The 14,346-nt window shown below is 38.7% G+C and overlaps 1 protein-coding gene across 2 annotated transcripts in view; it reads left to right on the top strand.

Moving 5' to 3' along the window:
- The window catches only part of gpc1b (glypican 1b), a 283,841-nt gene that overhangs the window by 244,401 nt on the left and 25,094 nt on the right, over positions 1-14,346 (top strand). For both annotated transcript variants that reach the window (XM_061979660.2, XM_061979659.2), the window contains 2 exons: positions 12,626-12,791; positions 12,849-12,979. In XM_061979660.2, the coding sequence (XP_061835644.1) occupies positions 12,626-12,791; positions 12,849-12,979 (297 nt within the window). The remainder of the gene's footprint in view (positions 1-12,625; positions 12,792-12,848; positions 12,980-14,346) is intronic.

The following is a 14,346-nucleotide window of genomic DNA, read 5'->3' as shown; positions in this document are numbered from 1 at the left end:
ATCATTATCTGCAAAAAATAACGAAGTTTCTCAGTGTGAACATCAAATATCTTGTCTTCGCAGTTTAGTCACTTATTTACTATTTACACAATGTGACAACTTCACTGCTTTTGGGTTTTGTACAGTAATCATACAGAAAGTTAGCCCTGCAAATGTTCTCTTCTTCTATAGCCGTCATTCCTGACCGATGATTCCCGGCATGAATATGTATGAGGCAGGAAACCAGATTAAGGACGTCTCCTCTTGAAATACCATCCACATCACTTTCAAGCCTTTAACTCCTCTGCCAATTTCACTCGCTTGAACTTTTAAAGCGTCTCAAACATTCTGCATCTCTCATTTTTTTGGTTTTATTTTCTTTCCAGACGTCTAAACTTTCCCTTCGTTGCACTTCTCTGTCTCAGCAAAAACAAAAAAGCATTGGTGTGAGTCATTCCTGGCTAATGAGTGGCAGGGCAAGGATGGGAGGAAGGCACTAAAGGAGGTCGAAGTGAGGATGTGACTCATGTCTCATATGACTTCACATTAAGCTGTGGAATGTGCTTATTACTTTTCTTTCTCACTTACATGCGATTGCTGCTCATCTCCAGCTCATTCTTAAACATTTACAGTCTTGTTCATGTCATACCTATTTTCATCACAAAATGCAAAGAAATCTACTGTGAAATATTTCAAGTACATTTAAAAAAAAAAGAGTATCTATAGGAGTCTGAATACTTTTTTTATTTTCTAAATAAAGGTGACCACAAAAAATTTCATTATTGGCTTTATTTTAACAAAAAAATCTTAGGGTACATTAAACATATGTTTATTATTGCAATTTTGTCCTTAAATAAACATACAAGACAACTTGTCTTTTAGTAGTAAGTAAACAAACAAAGGCTCCTAATTAGTCTGCTGACATATGCAGTAACATATTGTGTCATTTATCTACCTATTATTTTGTCAACATTATTAAGGACAAGTGGTAGAAAATTGATTATTAATCTACTTGTTAATTTACTGTTCATATCTGCTTATTTTCTGTTTTAATATGTTCTATCTACACTTCTGTTAAAATGTAATAATCACTTATTCTTCTGTTGTTTGATACTTTACATTAGTTTTGGATGATACCACAAATTTAGGTATCAATCCGATACCAAGTAGTTACAGGATCATACATTGGTCATATTCAAAGTCCTCATGTGGCCAGGGACATATTTCCGGAGTTTATAAACATAATATACATTTAAAAAAAACGAAAGAAGATTTTGTGATGTTAAAAAATATCGATGTAATCATAGTAGTATCGACTAGATACACTATTGTACGTGATATCATTACAGTGGATGTTAGGTGTGGATCCACCAATGGTGTTTGTTTATATTGTAGCGTCCCGGAAGAGCTGGTGCTGCAGGGAATTCTGGGAATTTGTTCTGTAGTGTTTATGTGGTGTTGCAGTGCAAATATTCTTCCAAAATGTGTTTGTCGTTGTTGTTTAGTGTGGTTCCACTATGTGGCACATGTTTATGACAGTGTTGGCATTGTCCATACTGCCACCCTTAGTGTGACATGTATGGCTGTTGAGTAAGTATGCCCTTCATTCGCTCGTGTGCAGTGTATATAAAGTTAAGATGATTGTGTAATTAGATGTTTACCGGGCACAATGAAAACTTTGTTAGGCTTTGTAAGTAATAGACAATATGATTTTTAACTTTTTTATTGTGTTAAACGGACCAAACTCACCACAAAATTAACAGCAACAAGATTGATGTTTCAGAAATTGTTATAAAAGATTTGCCATCAATCCCACGTGGGTGCTCGGGCCCCAAGGCACCCACGGGATCGGCGCCTACGCAGGGATGTACACTTTTCTAATGCTTACATACTTTTCCAATGCTTGCATCTCATTGTGCAACAAAGGGGAACTAAATGTGACCTCTGAAAGGGGTACAAATGATTTTCAAAGTAGGACCCCCACCCAGACATAAAATACTAGAACATTGCCTATGAAAAACAAGATTTTGTGGTTATTTTCATTGTAAGTCAGCCAAATGACTTATATTAGAAAATAATCTCATAAAAATGACTGCAGTCATTTGATTATAATAAGACATTTAAATTGTTATGTCAGGTTAGAAACAGGTGTGCTGCAGGTATGGCCACAGTGTGCACGTCTGATGTTGCTCACATGTGAGAAGAAAACATTAGTTAAAGTGGTGTTTAAATGTTTTCAAAGTTTTAGCCAGGTGTGTGGTTATTATTGAGGGCCACGTCACAATTATGGCTGCGCTCACGGAGCCGCTTGTAACACTGAATATATATTAATTAATGCTGTCAACTGTTTGTTTTTTCTTAATCAGATTCATCAAACGTTTGAATTTGGAGTAGAGATGTCCGATACTATCGGCCGATAAATGCGTTAAAATGTAGTATCGGAAATTATCGGTATTGGTTTTTTATTATCGGTATCGTTTTTTTGTATTATTTTTATTTATTTTTTATTTTTTATTAAATCAACATAAAAAACACAAGATACACTTACAATTAGTGCACCAACCCAAAAAACCTCCCTCCCCCATTCACACTCATTCACACAAAAGGGTTGTTTCTTTCTGTTATTAATATTCTGGTTCCTACATTATATATCAATATATATCAATACAGTCTGCAAGGGATACAGTCCATAAGCACACATGATTGTGCGTGCTGCTGGTCCACTAATAGTACTAACCTTTAACAGTTAGTTTTACTAATTTTCATTAATTACTAGTTTCTATGTAACTGTTTTTATATTGTTTTACTTTCTTTTTTATTCAAGAAAATGTTTTTAATTTATTTATCTTATTTTATTTTATTAATTTTTTTTAAAAGTACCTTATCTTCACCATACCTGGTTGTCCAAATTAGACATAATAATGTGTTAATTCCACGACTGTATATATCGGTTGATATCGGTATCAGTAATTAAAGAGTTGGACAATATCGGCAAAAAGCCATTATCGGACATCCCTACTTTGGAGTAATCACGATTAAGCACAGGTCATTACTCGCCTGCCAAAATGCAGTTTTATTGTCAGAATGTCATACAGGAACATTTTTAAAATGTGTTACTTGAGTGCGTGTCACTTATTCACTCAAAACTTGCAAACATATTTATTTCAGAATCAGAAGTACTTTATTAATCCCAGAGGAGAAATAAAGATTTTCAGCACAATCCCCATTCAAGATCAATCAATGATCAATCAATGTTTATTTATATAGCCCTAAATCACAAGTGTCTCAAAGGGCTGCACAAGCCACAACGACATCCTCGGTTCAGATCCCTCATCAGGGCAAGGAAAAACTCAACCCAGAGGGATGACAATAAGAAACCTTGGAGAGGACCGCAGATGTGGGTGCAAAAAGTTAGCATCCATTGTTTAATTTCATTAAGACACGCCTCCAGCTGACTACAATCTGGTGTGTTGGTCAGCTTTAGGGGCATGTTGTCATGTCTGTGTAATCATGTTTTGTTTTAAGTCATGTTTTGTTTAGTTTCTGGCTTTTCACTCCCTTGTCTTGTTTGCATGATTACCCATTAGTTTCACCTGTTCCACGTTTGGACTCATTGTGCACTCTTGATTGTCACCATAGCAACCCATTAGTTTTCACCTGTCACGTCACGCACCTGTTTCACGTCTTGAGTCACGCACCTGTTTTCGTTAATCATGTCTGTAGTATTTAAGTTCAGTGTTTTTCAGTTTGTCTTTCTGACGACCTCTCCACATTTATGCTTATGTACTCTCTTCATCCTCTAAGATCCTGCTTCATGTCCCTTGTCAAAGTAAGTTTTTGTTCCATGTTTATAGTCTTTTTGTTTTTCATAGTTTGTTCTCCGCCACTGTGCGTGCTTTTCATTTGTACTTTTTGCTATAGTTTTTTGGTTTCATAGTTTATTCTCCGCCACTGTGCGCGCTTTCGTTTATTCCTTTTTTTTGATAAATGTAAATAAATCATGTACCTTCATTCCCGTCTCGCCCGAGCCAACTTTCCGTTGCATCCCGGAAAAGCACACACCCAGGACCAAGTCATGACACATGTAGAGTTGGGTGTCATCAGCATAACAGTGAAAACTAACACCGTATTTGCGTATGATGTCGCCTAGCGGCAGCATATAGGTGATCAAAGATCAGACAAACATTACAGGGAGACAGAACAGGATCGCTGATCGGGTCTGCCAACTTCCGGTGCCCCTTACAAAAAAGGTAAGGAACAGGTAAAGAGTGAGAAAAAAAAAAAAAAAAGATGTCTAAGCCTGGGCCCCTGAAGAGGGGGTCCAGACTGAGGCCAATTGGAAAAAAAACCTCATAGCCATAGCACACATAAACATGTGAATATAAATGGGTAACAGCCTTGTTATGCAATATGCATAGGCAAGTGTGCTAATCATGATATTTTCCACAGATTTATAAATAACTTGCTTTGAAATTGTCAGTCATGGTGTCAGACATTTAAGTATTCATCTTTGATAACAGAAAAAAAATGTTTGTAATATAGTGTTGCATGATCAGATAATATATAAAAAATATATGCAATTGTGTGCAGTAATTTTTGGTCACAATTCAAAGAAAAAAAACATTTAGCCAGGATGTTCTTTAGTGACGCACATTATTTCCTTTTTTTTTTCTTTTCTTTTTTTTTGTCCTGTCCAGCTTCTCAGGCAAATCATATAGTTGATGTAGATGCCCAGGTCGGCTGTTCAGATTTACTTTACAAAAGAGAAGTGTAGGATACTTCTCTTGTTGCCTTATTTGTATTTGACTTTATTAAATGTATTTATGTTATCATTTGGTGCAGCCGCGCCGGAGCAGGAGGGGATAGAAAGAGAAAAAAAAGAAGACAGAGGGTGAAATTGTGGGGACAAGAGGGGGATTAGACAGAGAGACAAAAACAACAACAACAATAGAGCAACGTCAGCAAATACGACATGTACAAATATGATGGTAAAAGTGATAGCAAATAAGCAGTTAGCGAAAATAATACATAAATGACAATGAGCATTATTACACTACAAATGGAGCAATACAAATACCAATAGAAATAGCGCTATTGATAATGAACAATACCAATACTTTACCTTTATTATCAACAATACAGTTGTTCAAATGCAACAATACATATACGTAATGATAACTTGAGATACGAAAGAATGCAGAAAAATGGAGGGGGAGAAAGAGAAGCAACCTACATTAACCTTGTAGATTGTTATAGTAACAATAGGTTAAGCTTTGTCAGAGTGCCATGTGTTATACCCAGTTTACCCTAGGGCAACAACGTTAATATATGTTTGATGAAACGTGATTATGTGCATGAGTGTACGTATGCATATGTACTTGTATATGTACAGAATGTGTATATGTGTTTGTACAGTGAATGTATATGTACATTATGTGTATATGTGTGTTTGTACAGTGAATGTATATGTACAGTATGTGTATATGTGTGTTTGTACAGTGAATGTATATGTACAGTATGTGTATATGTGTTTGTACAGTGAATGTATATGTACAGTGTGTGTATATGTGTTTGTACAGTGAGTGTATATGTACAGGATGTGTATGTTTGTATATTGAATGTGCGTGTGGATGTACGAACTTTAAGTATGTAAAAATGTATAGTATTTGTGTATGTATGTGGGAGCGTAGATACCTATGTATGTATTAGAGTATATGTGAATTTGTATGTACAATATATTCGAATTGACGCACATTATTTCCAACCATGAAATGCAGTGAATTTCACACCTGTGTTTTAACTTTATGTTTGTGTATCACAGTTAAAGAATGTTAAAGTAAAAGCCCAATAAAGTTGATACCTATTTCCATAGAGGGGAAATTACCGTATATGAATCCAAACAATTGGTTGTATGGCAACTACAATACTTTAAAGATTGTATGTTTTACAAGGCTGGCCAATATGGCTGAAAACTGTATCCCGATATAAGTGTTTTATATCTGTCAATATCGATATATATATATATTAAATGTAAAAAACATTTTTTATTTAAACTGTAACCTTCCTCTGATTATAATCCCCTCAGCTATCAAGGCATCAATCAATCATTCAATCAATCAATCTTTATTTATATAGCCCTAAATCACAAGTGTCTCAAAGGGCTGCACAAGCCACAACGACATCCTCGGTACAAAGCCCACATACGGGCAAGGAAAAACTCACCCCAGTGGGACGTCGATGTGAATGACTATGAGAAACCTTGGAGAGGACCGCATATGTGGGTAACCCCCCCCCTCTAGGGGAGACCGAAAGCAATGGATGTCGAGTGGGTCTGACATAATATTGTGAGAGTCCAGTCCATAGTGGATCCAACATAATAGTAAGAGTCCAGTCCATAGTGGGGCCAGCAGGACACCATCCCGAGCGGAGACGGGTCAGCAGTGTAGAGATGTTCCCAGCCGATGCACAGGCGAGCGGTCCACCCCGGGTCCCGACTCTGGACAGCCAGCACTTCATCCATGGCCACCGGACCTGTGCCCCCCCCCCTCAAGGAAAAGGGGAGCAGAGGAGAAAAGAAAAGAAACGGCAGATCAACTGGTCCAACAGGGGGGCTATTTAAAGGCTAGAGTATACAAATGAGTTTTAAGATGGGACTTAAATGCTTCTACTGAGGTAGCATCTCTAATTGTTACCGGGAGGGCATTCCATAGTACTGGAGCCCGAATAGAAAACGCTCTATAGCCCGCAGACTTTTTTTGGGCTCTGGGAATCACTAATAAGCCGGAGTTCTTTGAACGCAGATTTCTTGCCGGGACATATGGTACAATACAATCGACAAGATAGGACGGAGCTAGACCGTGTAGTATTTTATACGTAAGTAGTAAAACCTTAAAGTCACTTCTTAAGTGCACAGGAAGCCAGTGCAGGTGAGCCAGTATAGGCGTAATATGATCAAACTTTCTTGTTCTTGTCAAAAGTCTAGCAGCCGCATTTTGTACCAACTGTAATTTTTTAATGCTAGACATAGGGAGACCCGAAAATAATACGTTACAGTAGTCGAGACGAGACGTAACGAACGCATGAATAATGATCTCAGCGTCGCTAGTGGATAAAATAGAACGAATTTTAGCGATATTACGGAGATGAAAGAAGGCCGTTTTAGTAACACTCTTAATGTGTGATTCAAACGAGAGAGTTGGGTCGAAGATAATACCCAGATTCTTTACTGATTCGCCTTGTGTAATTGTTTGGTTGTCAAATGTTAAGGTGGTATTATTAAATAAATGTCGGTGTTTAGCAGGACCGATAATCAGCATTTCCGTTTTCTTGGCGTTGAGTTGCAAGAAGTTAGCGGACATCCAATGTTTAATTTCATTAAGACACGCCTCCAGCTGACTACAATCCGGCGTGTTGGTCAGCTTTAGGGGCATGTAGAGTTGGGTGTCATCAGCATAGCAATGAAAGCTAACACCGTATTTGCGTATGATGTCGCCTAGCGGCAGCATGTAAATACTAAAGAGTGCAGGGCCAAGAACCGAACCCTGAGGAACTCCGCACGTTACCTTAACATAGTCAGAGGTCACATTATTATGGGAGACGCATTGCATCCTGTCAGTAACATAAGAGTTAAACCACGACAAGGCTAAGTCTGACATACCAATACGTGTTTTGATACGCTCTAATAAAATATTATGATCGACGGTATCGAAAGCAGCGCTAAGATCAAGAAGCAGCAACATAGATGACGCATCAGAATCCATCGTCAGCAGTAGATCATTAGTCATTTTTGCGAGGGCTGTCTCCGTAGAGTGATTTGCCCTGAAACCGGATTGAAAAGGTTCACAGAGATTGTTAGACACTAAGTGTTCATTTAGCTGCTGTGCGACAATTTTTTCGAGGATTTTTGAAATAAAGGGAAGGTGGGACACCGGTCGGTAGTTTACCATGAGGTCAGGATCAAGGTTAGGTCTTTTGAGCAGAGGATGAATAACCGCTTTCTTGAATGCTAGAAGATGAAGATGAAAAACCTAATAAAACTATATTGTGAGTGCCAGGAAGTGAGGTGCGCTCAGGCCAAGGTGTGTGCTATTACCACTTTGGTGATGACTATCACCTCGCATCATTCACACACTGGTCTGACCACAGGCTGTTTAAAAAAAAAAAAAAAAAAAAAAACTGCCATACTGTTGAGGTGACTTTTCCTGTTTCATCGACAGTTCACTCGCTCTCATTTTTAGTGTCTCAAAGAATCAACCGCGAGACGACAAGATGGTGCAACCAAACTTCCTGCTGAGCAATGATCACTTCCTGCGTTCATGCATCCAACCTTGCTTTATAACTTCCGCTTATCGAACGCATTTTTGACCAATATTGATCACGCGTCTATCGTGATATTAATCAATCAATCATAGTTGACTTGTATAGCCCTAAATCACAAATGTCTCAAAGGGCTGCACAACGACGTAAACGACCTCCTTTTTTCTTGCAGCTAATAAAACAATGCAAGTAAATCATGGGGTTTTCTTAACTGACGGCCATAATGTTAATAGTTTTCATAAGACACGTGCAAATACACTGAAAAGGTGTGTTATTGTTTTGGACAAGTTCGCTCACTGCAGGTGCTGCTGCGTTTAGTTCCTGCCGTTTAGAGCTTTGAACCGGAAGTGGAAGTTCTGTTCCGTCTTCCAAGTGTCCGTAGCGTTTCTACTCGTATGGATTCTTCATTCGTCACTGCAAGCAACGTTTGTAAGTTTTGCAATATAACGAAAACAATTCTTACTTACTGAAGCGTCCCAATGCGTGTTGTGTGTAGGAGTGTTTTCATGCATATTATATTCATAAAAGGTTGCAATGTTGACTTGAATAACACAAAGCTGCCATCATACTTGCCAACCTTGAGACCTCCGAATTCGGGAGAGGGATGGGGGTGGGGTATATATTTTCAAGTATTTCATATATATATATATATATATATATATATATATATATATATATATTAGAGATGTCCGATAATATCGGCCGATAAATGAATTATCGGAAATTATCGGTATCGTTTTTTTAATTATCGGTATTGTTTCTTTTCTTTTTTTTTTTTTTTTTTTTTTTTTTAATTAAATCAACATAAAAAACACAAGATACACTTACAATTAGTGCACCAACCCAAAAAACCTTCCTCCCCCATTTACACTCATTCACACTCATTCACACAAAAGGGTTGTTTCTTTCTGTTATTAATATTCTGGTTCTTACATTATATATCAATATATATCAATACAGTCTGCAAGGGATACAGTCCGTAAGCACACATGATTGTGCGTGCTGCTGGTCCACTAATAGTACTAACCTTTAACAGTTAATTTGACAAATTTTCATTAATTACTAGTTTCTATGTAACTGTTTTTATATTGTTTTACTTTCTTTTTTATTCAAGAAAATGTTTTTAATTTATTTATCTTATTTTAGTTTATTAATTAAAAAAAAAAAGTATCTTATCTTCACCATACCTGGTTGTCCAAATTAGGCATAATAATGTGTTAATTCCACGACTGTATATATCGGTTGATATCGGTATCGGTAATTAAAGAGTTGGACAATATCGGAATATCGGATATCGGCAAAAAGCCATTATCGGACATCCCTAATATATATATATATATATATATATATATATATATATATATATATATATATATATATATATATATATATATATATATATATATATATATATATAAATCGTTCATGAATGAGTATATCCGTTCGGCCACCGTGTTCAATGGAGAAGTCTGATCTATAAAAGGCAGTATACCACTTCCCCTTCGAGCTGTCCTGGATGAACTGAAATCATTTTTTCCAATCATTTTGGAACTTGCAAGCGTACTTTTTCTTCTTACTTGTCGTCGCCATGTCTCTTCTTCGTTCTTCTGCTTCGTCTCTGTTATGTTTTTGGACATTACTACTTGCCGTAGTTTTGAAGCAATGCATGATGGGAATCCGGATGTTGTGTGTCAATGTATTAACGTGCCGGCTGGAATAAACACACGCTGAGAAATAGCTCCGTGTCTGCCTACTTTATGGGTTATAGATAAACCTATGGATAACGGAGACATATATAATAGTCTCCTTTTCAGGTGAGAGAGGACGCTCAAGGCAGTGCCTTTAAGGCACGCCCCTAATATTGTTGTCCGGCTGGAAATCGGGAGAAATTCGGGAGAATGGTTGCCCCGGGAGATTTTCGGGAGGGGCACTGAAATTCGGGAGTCTCCTGGTTATTTCTTTAAAACTGTCATGGCTCAAAAAATAATAATCGATCAAAATCAGTGTTGTTATGAATTATTGACCTATTTGAAGCTCAAATTACTTCACATCAAATATTCCACTTTAAAATAGTGTTTGGGGAAAGTTTTCCATGACAAAAACACCAAACAAACAAACAAAAATTAAAACTTATAATGTTCAAACCGGGCTTGGGATCTTTCTGTGTGGAGTTTGCATGTTCTCCCCGTGACTGCATGGGTTCCCTCCATGCGACCTGAGTGACGTGTCGACAGCCTGTTCTCACGTCCGCTTTCCCACAATATAAACAGTGAGCCTGCCCAATCACGTTATAACTGTAGAATGATCGAGGGCGAGTTCTTGGTTTCTTATGTGGGTTTATTGTTAGGCAGTTTCATTAAGGTCCTCCCAGCGCGGTAACAACACACAACAACAGCAGTCACGTTTTCGTCTACCGTAACGCAGTTCGTCTGCTGTAAACAGCAATGTTGTGACACTCTTAAACAGGACAATACTGCCATCTACTGTACATGCATATGTGACAATAACATCTACGGCTTTTAGAGAGTGCAGTGCACAACTGCGCACACAACAAGGAGACGAAGCAGAAGAACGAGGAAGATACAGCCGTGGCGACGCCGACGACATGTAAGATGAAGAAATACGCTTGTAAGTTCCAAGCCGCAGCTGCGATTGGACCTGGATAGCCTCCGGGAAGAAGTAGTGGACTACCAAGTGCTTGGCAGTGAAGATCTTCCTCAGGAAGCAAAGATTGACCGGTCTTGGGCCATGCTAGGGAGAGATGGAAGATTCCAGACTCTAGTGCATTTGATGAAAGCACTTTTGTGCGTGCCACACATAAATGCATCATCAGAGAGGGTGTTTAGCATGGTTAGAAAAATAGTGACAGAGAATAGAACAAGGATGGACAATTAAATGATAAATGATAAATGGGTTGTACTTGTATAGCGCTTTTCTACCTTCAAGGTACTCAAAGCGCTTTGACACTACTTCCACATTTACCCATTCACACACACATTCACACACTGATGGAGGGAGCTGCCATGCAAGGCGCTAACCAGCACCCATCAGGAGCAAGGGTGAAGTGTCTTGCTCAGGACACAACGGACATGACGAGGTTGGTACTAGGTGGGGATTGAACCAGCTACCCTCGGGTTGCGCAATTCAACCCTTAACTCAACAATGAGTAGATGCGTGTATATGTGTAAATAAATGAACACTGAAATTCAAGTATTTCTTTTATTTATATACATATATATGTATATATATATATATATATATAATAAAATAAATATATATATATAGCTAGAATTCACTGAAAGTCAAGTATTTCTTATATATATATATATATATATGTATGTATGTATATATATATATTTATATATATATATATGAAATACTTGACGTGGTGAATTCTAGCTGTAAATATACTCCTCCCCTCTTAACCACGCCCCCAACCACGCCAAATGCCCGCCGCCCCACCCCCGACCACGCCCCCCAACCCCCCACCCGAAATCGGAGGTCTCAAGGTTGGCAAGTATGTGAAGTTGATCTAGAGATTTGAGTGTTGAAGGAAAAAAACAAGCAATGTATGACTTATTTTTTAACACTTTCATAAGTGGCACTCTTTTGGATAGTTGTAGTTTTTTTTTCAACTATGATACATATTGATATAGTTTTATTGACGATATGATACGCCTCTATTATTAATGATGCTTATGTAATCTATTCAGTGATATGTCTTGTTTCTGGGTAGATTTGTTCTATATTTAAACATTCCACCATGAGCTTCCCCCCTGTTCTTCATTGTTGTCCTACTTCCGGCGTATACTCCTATTTATCAGACGCCGAGGTGTGACAACACTGTTGAAAGCGCTGTCTCTCCAAAAAAAAAAAGCACGCAAGTGGCCCGCATGTCAGCTGAAGAGCAGAGCTTTGTATGCGAAGCTGGTCTTCTTCCATCGCTCCTTCTCCATGCACCGTGTCCCTCACACTCACTTCCTGAGCTTTTGTATGCATAGCTGTGCTCTCTTGTGAGCAGAGCTTACTGGTATTAACCCAGTTTCACTCTTCACGCACGAAGGCCCTTTCCTCTATCTAGCCTTGTGGGATAGAAGGTTGGATGGAGCTGAGCATACTCGTATGAACGTCAGAGCCTTTCCATCGCTTGTGCAACCATAAAAGAGGCAAAATCTCACCAAGTGGTTTCCATGGGAACTATCTCTGACCCAGAGATGGATAAGCTTCCGCCACGTTTGTGTTCTTTGACTGACTTGTGTTGCTTGCTTTGTAGTACTGCATCTGTAGTGTCTGATGAAGGTCCTGTGGTTCTCTCCATGTCCTCCCACAGGTGCAGCTGAGCCAGGAGTGCATGCAAGCCATGATGAGGATGACTTATTGTCCCCATTGTCGAGGTATGGCCTCTGCCAGACCTTGTGCCAACTACTGCAGCAACATCCTCAAGGGTTGTCTGGCCAACCAGGCGGACCTTGACACAGAGTGGCTGCACCTGGCAGGTAAAGACCACGCACAAGACTGATGAAATATGATCATCACTGACATTGTCCTTGTAGAGACCATGATGCAAGTGGCGGGGCGCTTCGATGGCCCTTCTGGTGTGGATGTGGTGGTCCTCTCTCTGCCCTCCCGCATTTCAGAAGCTATGCTCACCATGGTGGACAATATGGAGTCCGTCAACGTTAAGGTCAGAACATGCTTAGATCATCAGCTTCAACAGTGAGTCACTGGAATATGCTCATGCATCTAATCTATCTTGAACCAACAAGTGTGTATAATGAAGCAGAATTCCCCGTAAGAAACTTTGTAAACATCAATAATTGGTTTTAGCATCCACAAAAGTCCATCCATCCATCCATTTTCTACCGCTTATTCCCTTTGGGGTCGCGGGGGGCCCTGGAGCCTATCTCAGCTACAATCGGGCGGAAGGCGGAGTACACCCTGGACAAGTCGCCACCTCATCGCAGGGCCAACACAGATAGACAGACAACATTCACACTCACATCCACACACTAGGGCCAATTTAGTGTTGCCAATCAACTTATCCCCAGGTGCATGTCTTTGGAAGTGGGAGGAAGCCGGAGTACCCGGAGGGAGCCCACGCAGTCACGGGGAGGACATGCAAACTCCACACAGAAAGATCCCGAGCCCGAGATTGAACCCAAGACTACTCAGGACCTTCGTATTGTGAGGCAGATGCACTAACCCCTCTGCCACCGTGAAGCCCTCCACAAAAGTCGATTTTATAAAAAAACAAACAAACAAAAAACGGAACACTTTGAAGACACTATCATGCATTGTATATACACTATTTACATTGTAGATTGTCACATCAAAACTGTGAATGAACACATGTGGAGTTATGTACTTAACAAAAAAAAGGTGAAATAACTGAAAACATGTTTTATATTCTAGTTTCTTCAAAATAGCCACCCTTTGCTCTGATTACTGTTTTGCACACTCTTGGCATTCTCTCGATGAGCATCAAGAGGTAGTCACCTGAAATGGTTTTCACTTCACAGGCGTGCCTTATCCATATATATACATACATATATAAATGTATGTATTTTTACATATATACATAGACACACACACACACGTGTGTGTGCGTGTGTATGTATATATACATACATATATGTATATATACATATATACACACAGACACACGCACACACATATATATATATATGTGTATATATATACATACAAATATATGTATATATATATATATACAAACCCTGTTTCCATATGTGTTGGGAAATTGTGTTAGATGTAAATATAAACGAAATACAATGATTTGCAAATCATTTTCAACCCATATTCAGTTGAATATGCTACAAAGACAACATATTTGATGTTCAAAATGATAAACATTGTTTTTTTTGCAAATCATTAACTTTAGAATTTGATGCCAGCAACACGTGACAAAGAAGTTGGGAAAGGTGGCAATAAATACTGATAAAGTTGAGGAAAGCTCATCAAACACTTATTTGGAACATCCCACAGGTGTGCAGGCTAATTGGGAACAGGTGGGTGCCATGATTGGGTATAAAA

This window comes from Nerophis lumbriciformis, linkage group LG19, assembly GCF_033978685.3.
Source record: "Nerophis lumbriciformis linkage group LG19, RoL_Nlum_v2.1, whole genome shotgun sequence".
NCBI classification, from domain to species: domain Eukaryota; kingdom Metazoa; phylum Chordata; class Actinopteri; order Syngnathiformes; family Syngnathidae; genus Nerophis; species Nerophis lumbriciformis.
Note: the sequence above shows the minus strand (reverse complement) of the source record. Positions and strands in the feature narration are given on the sequence as shown.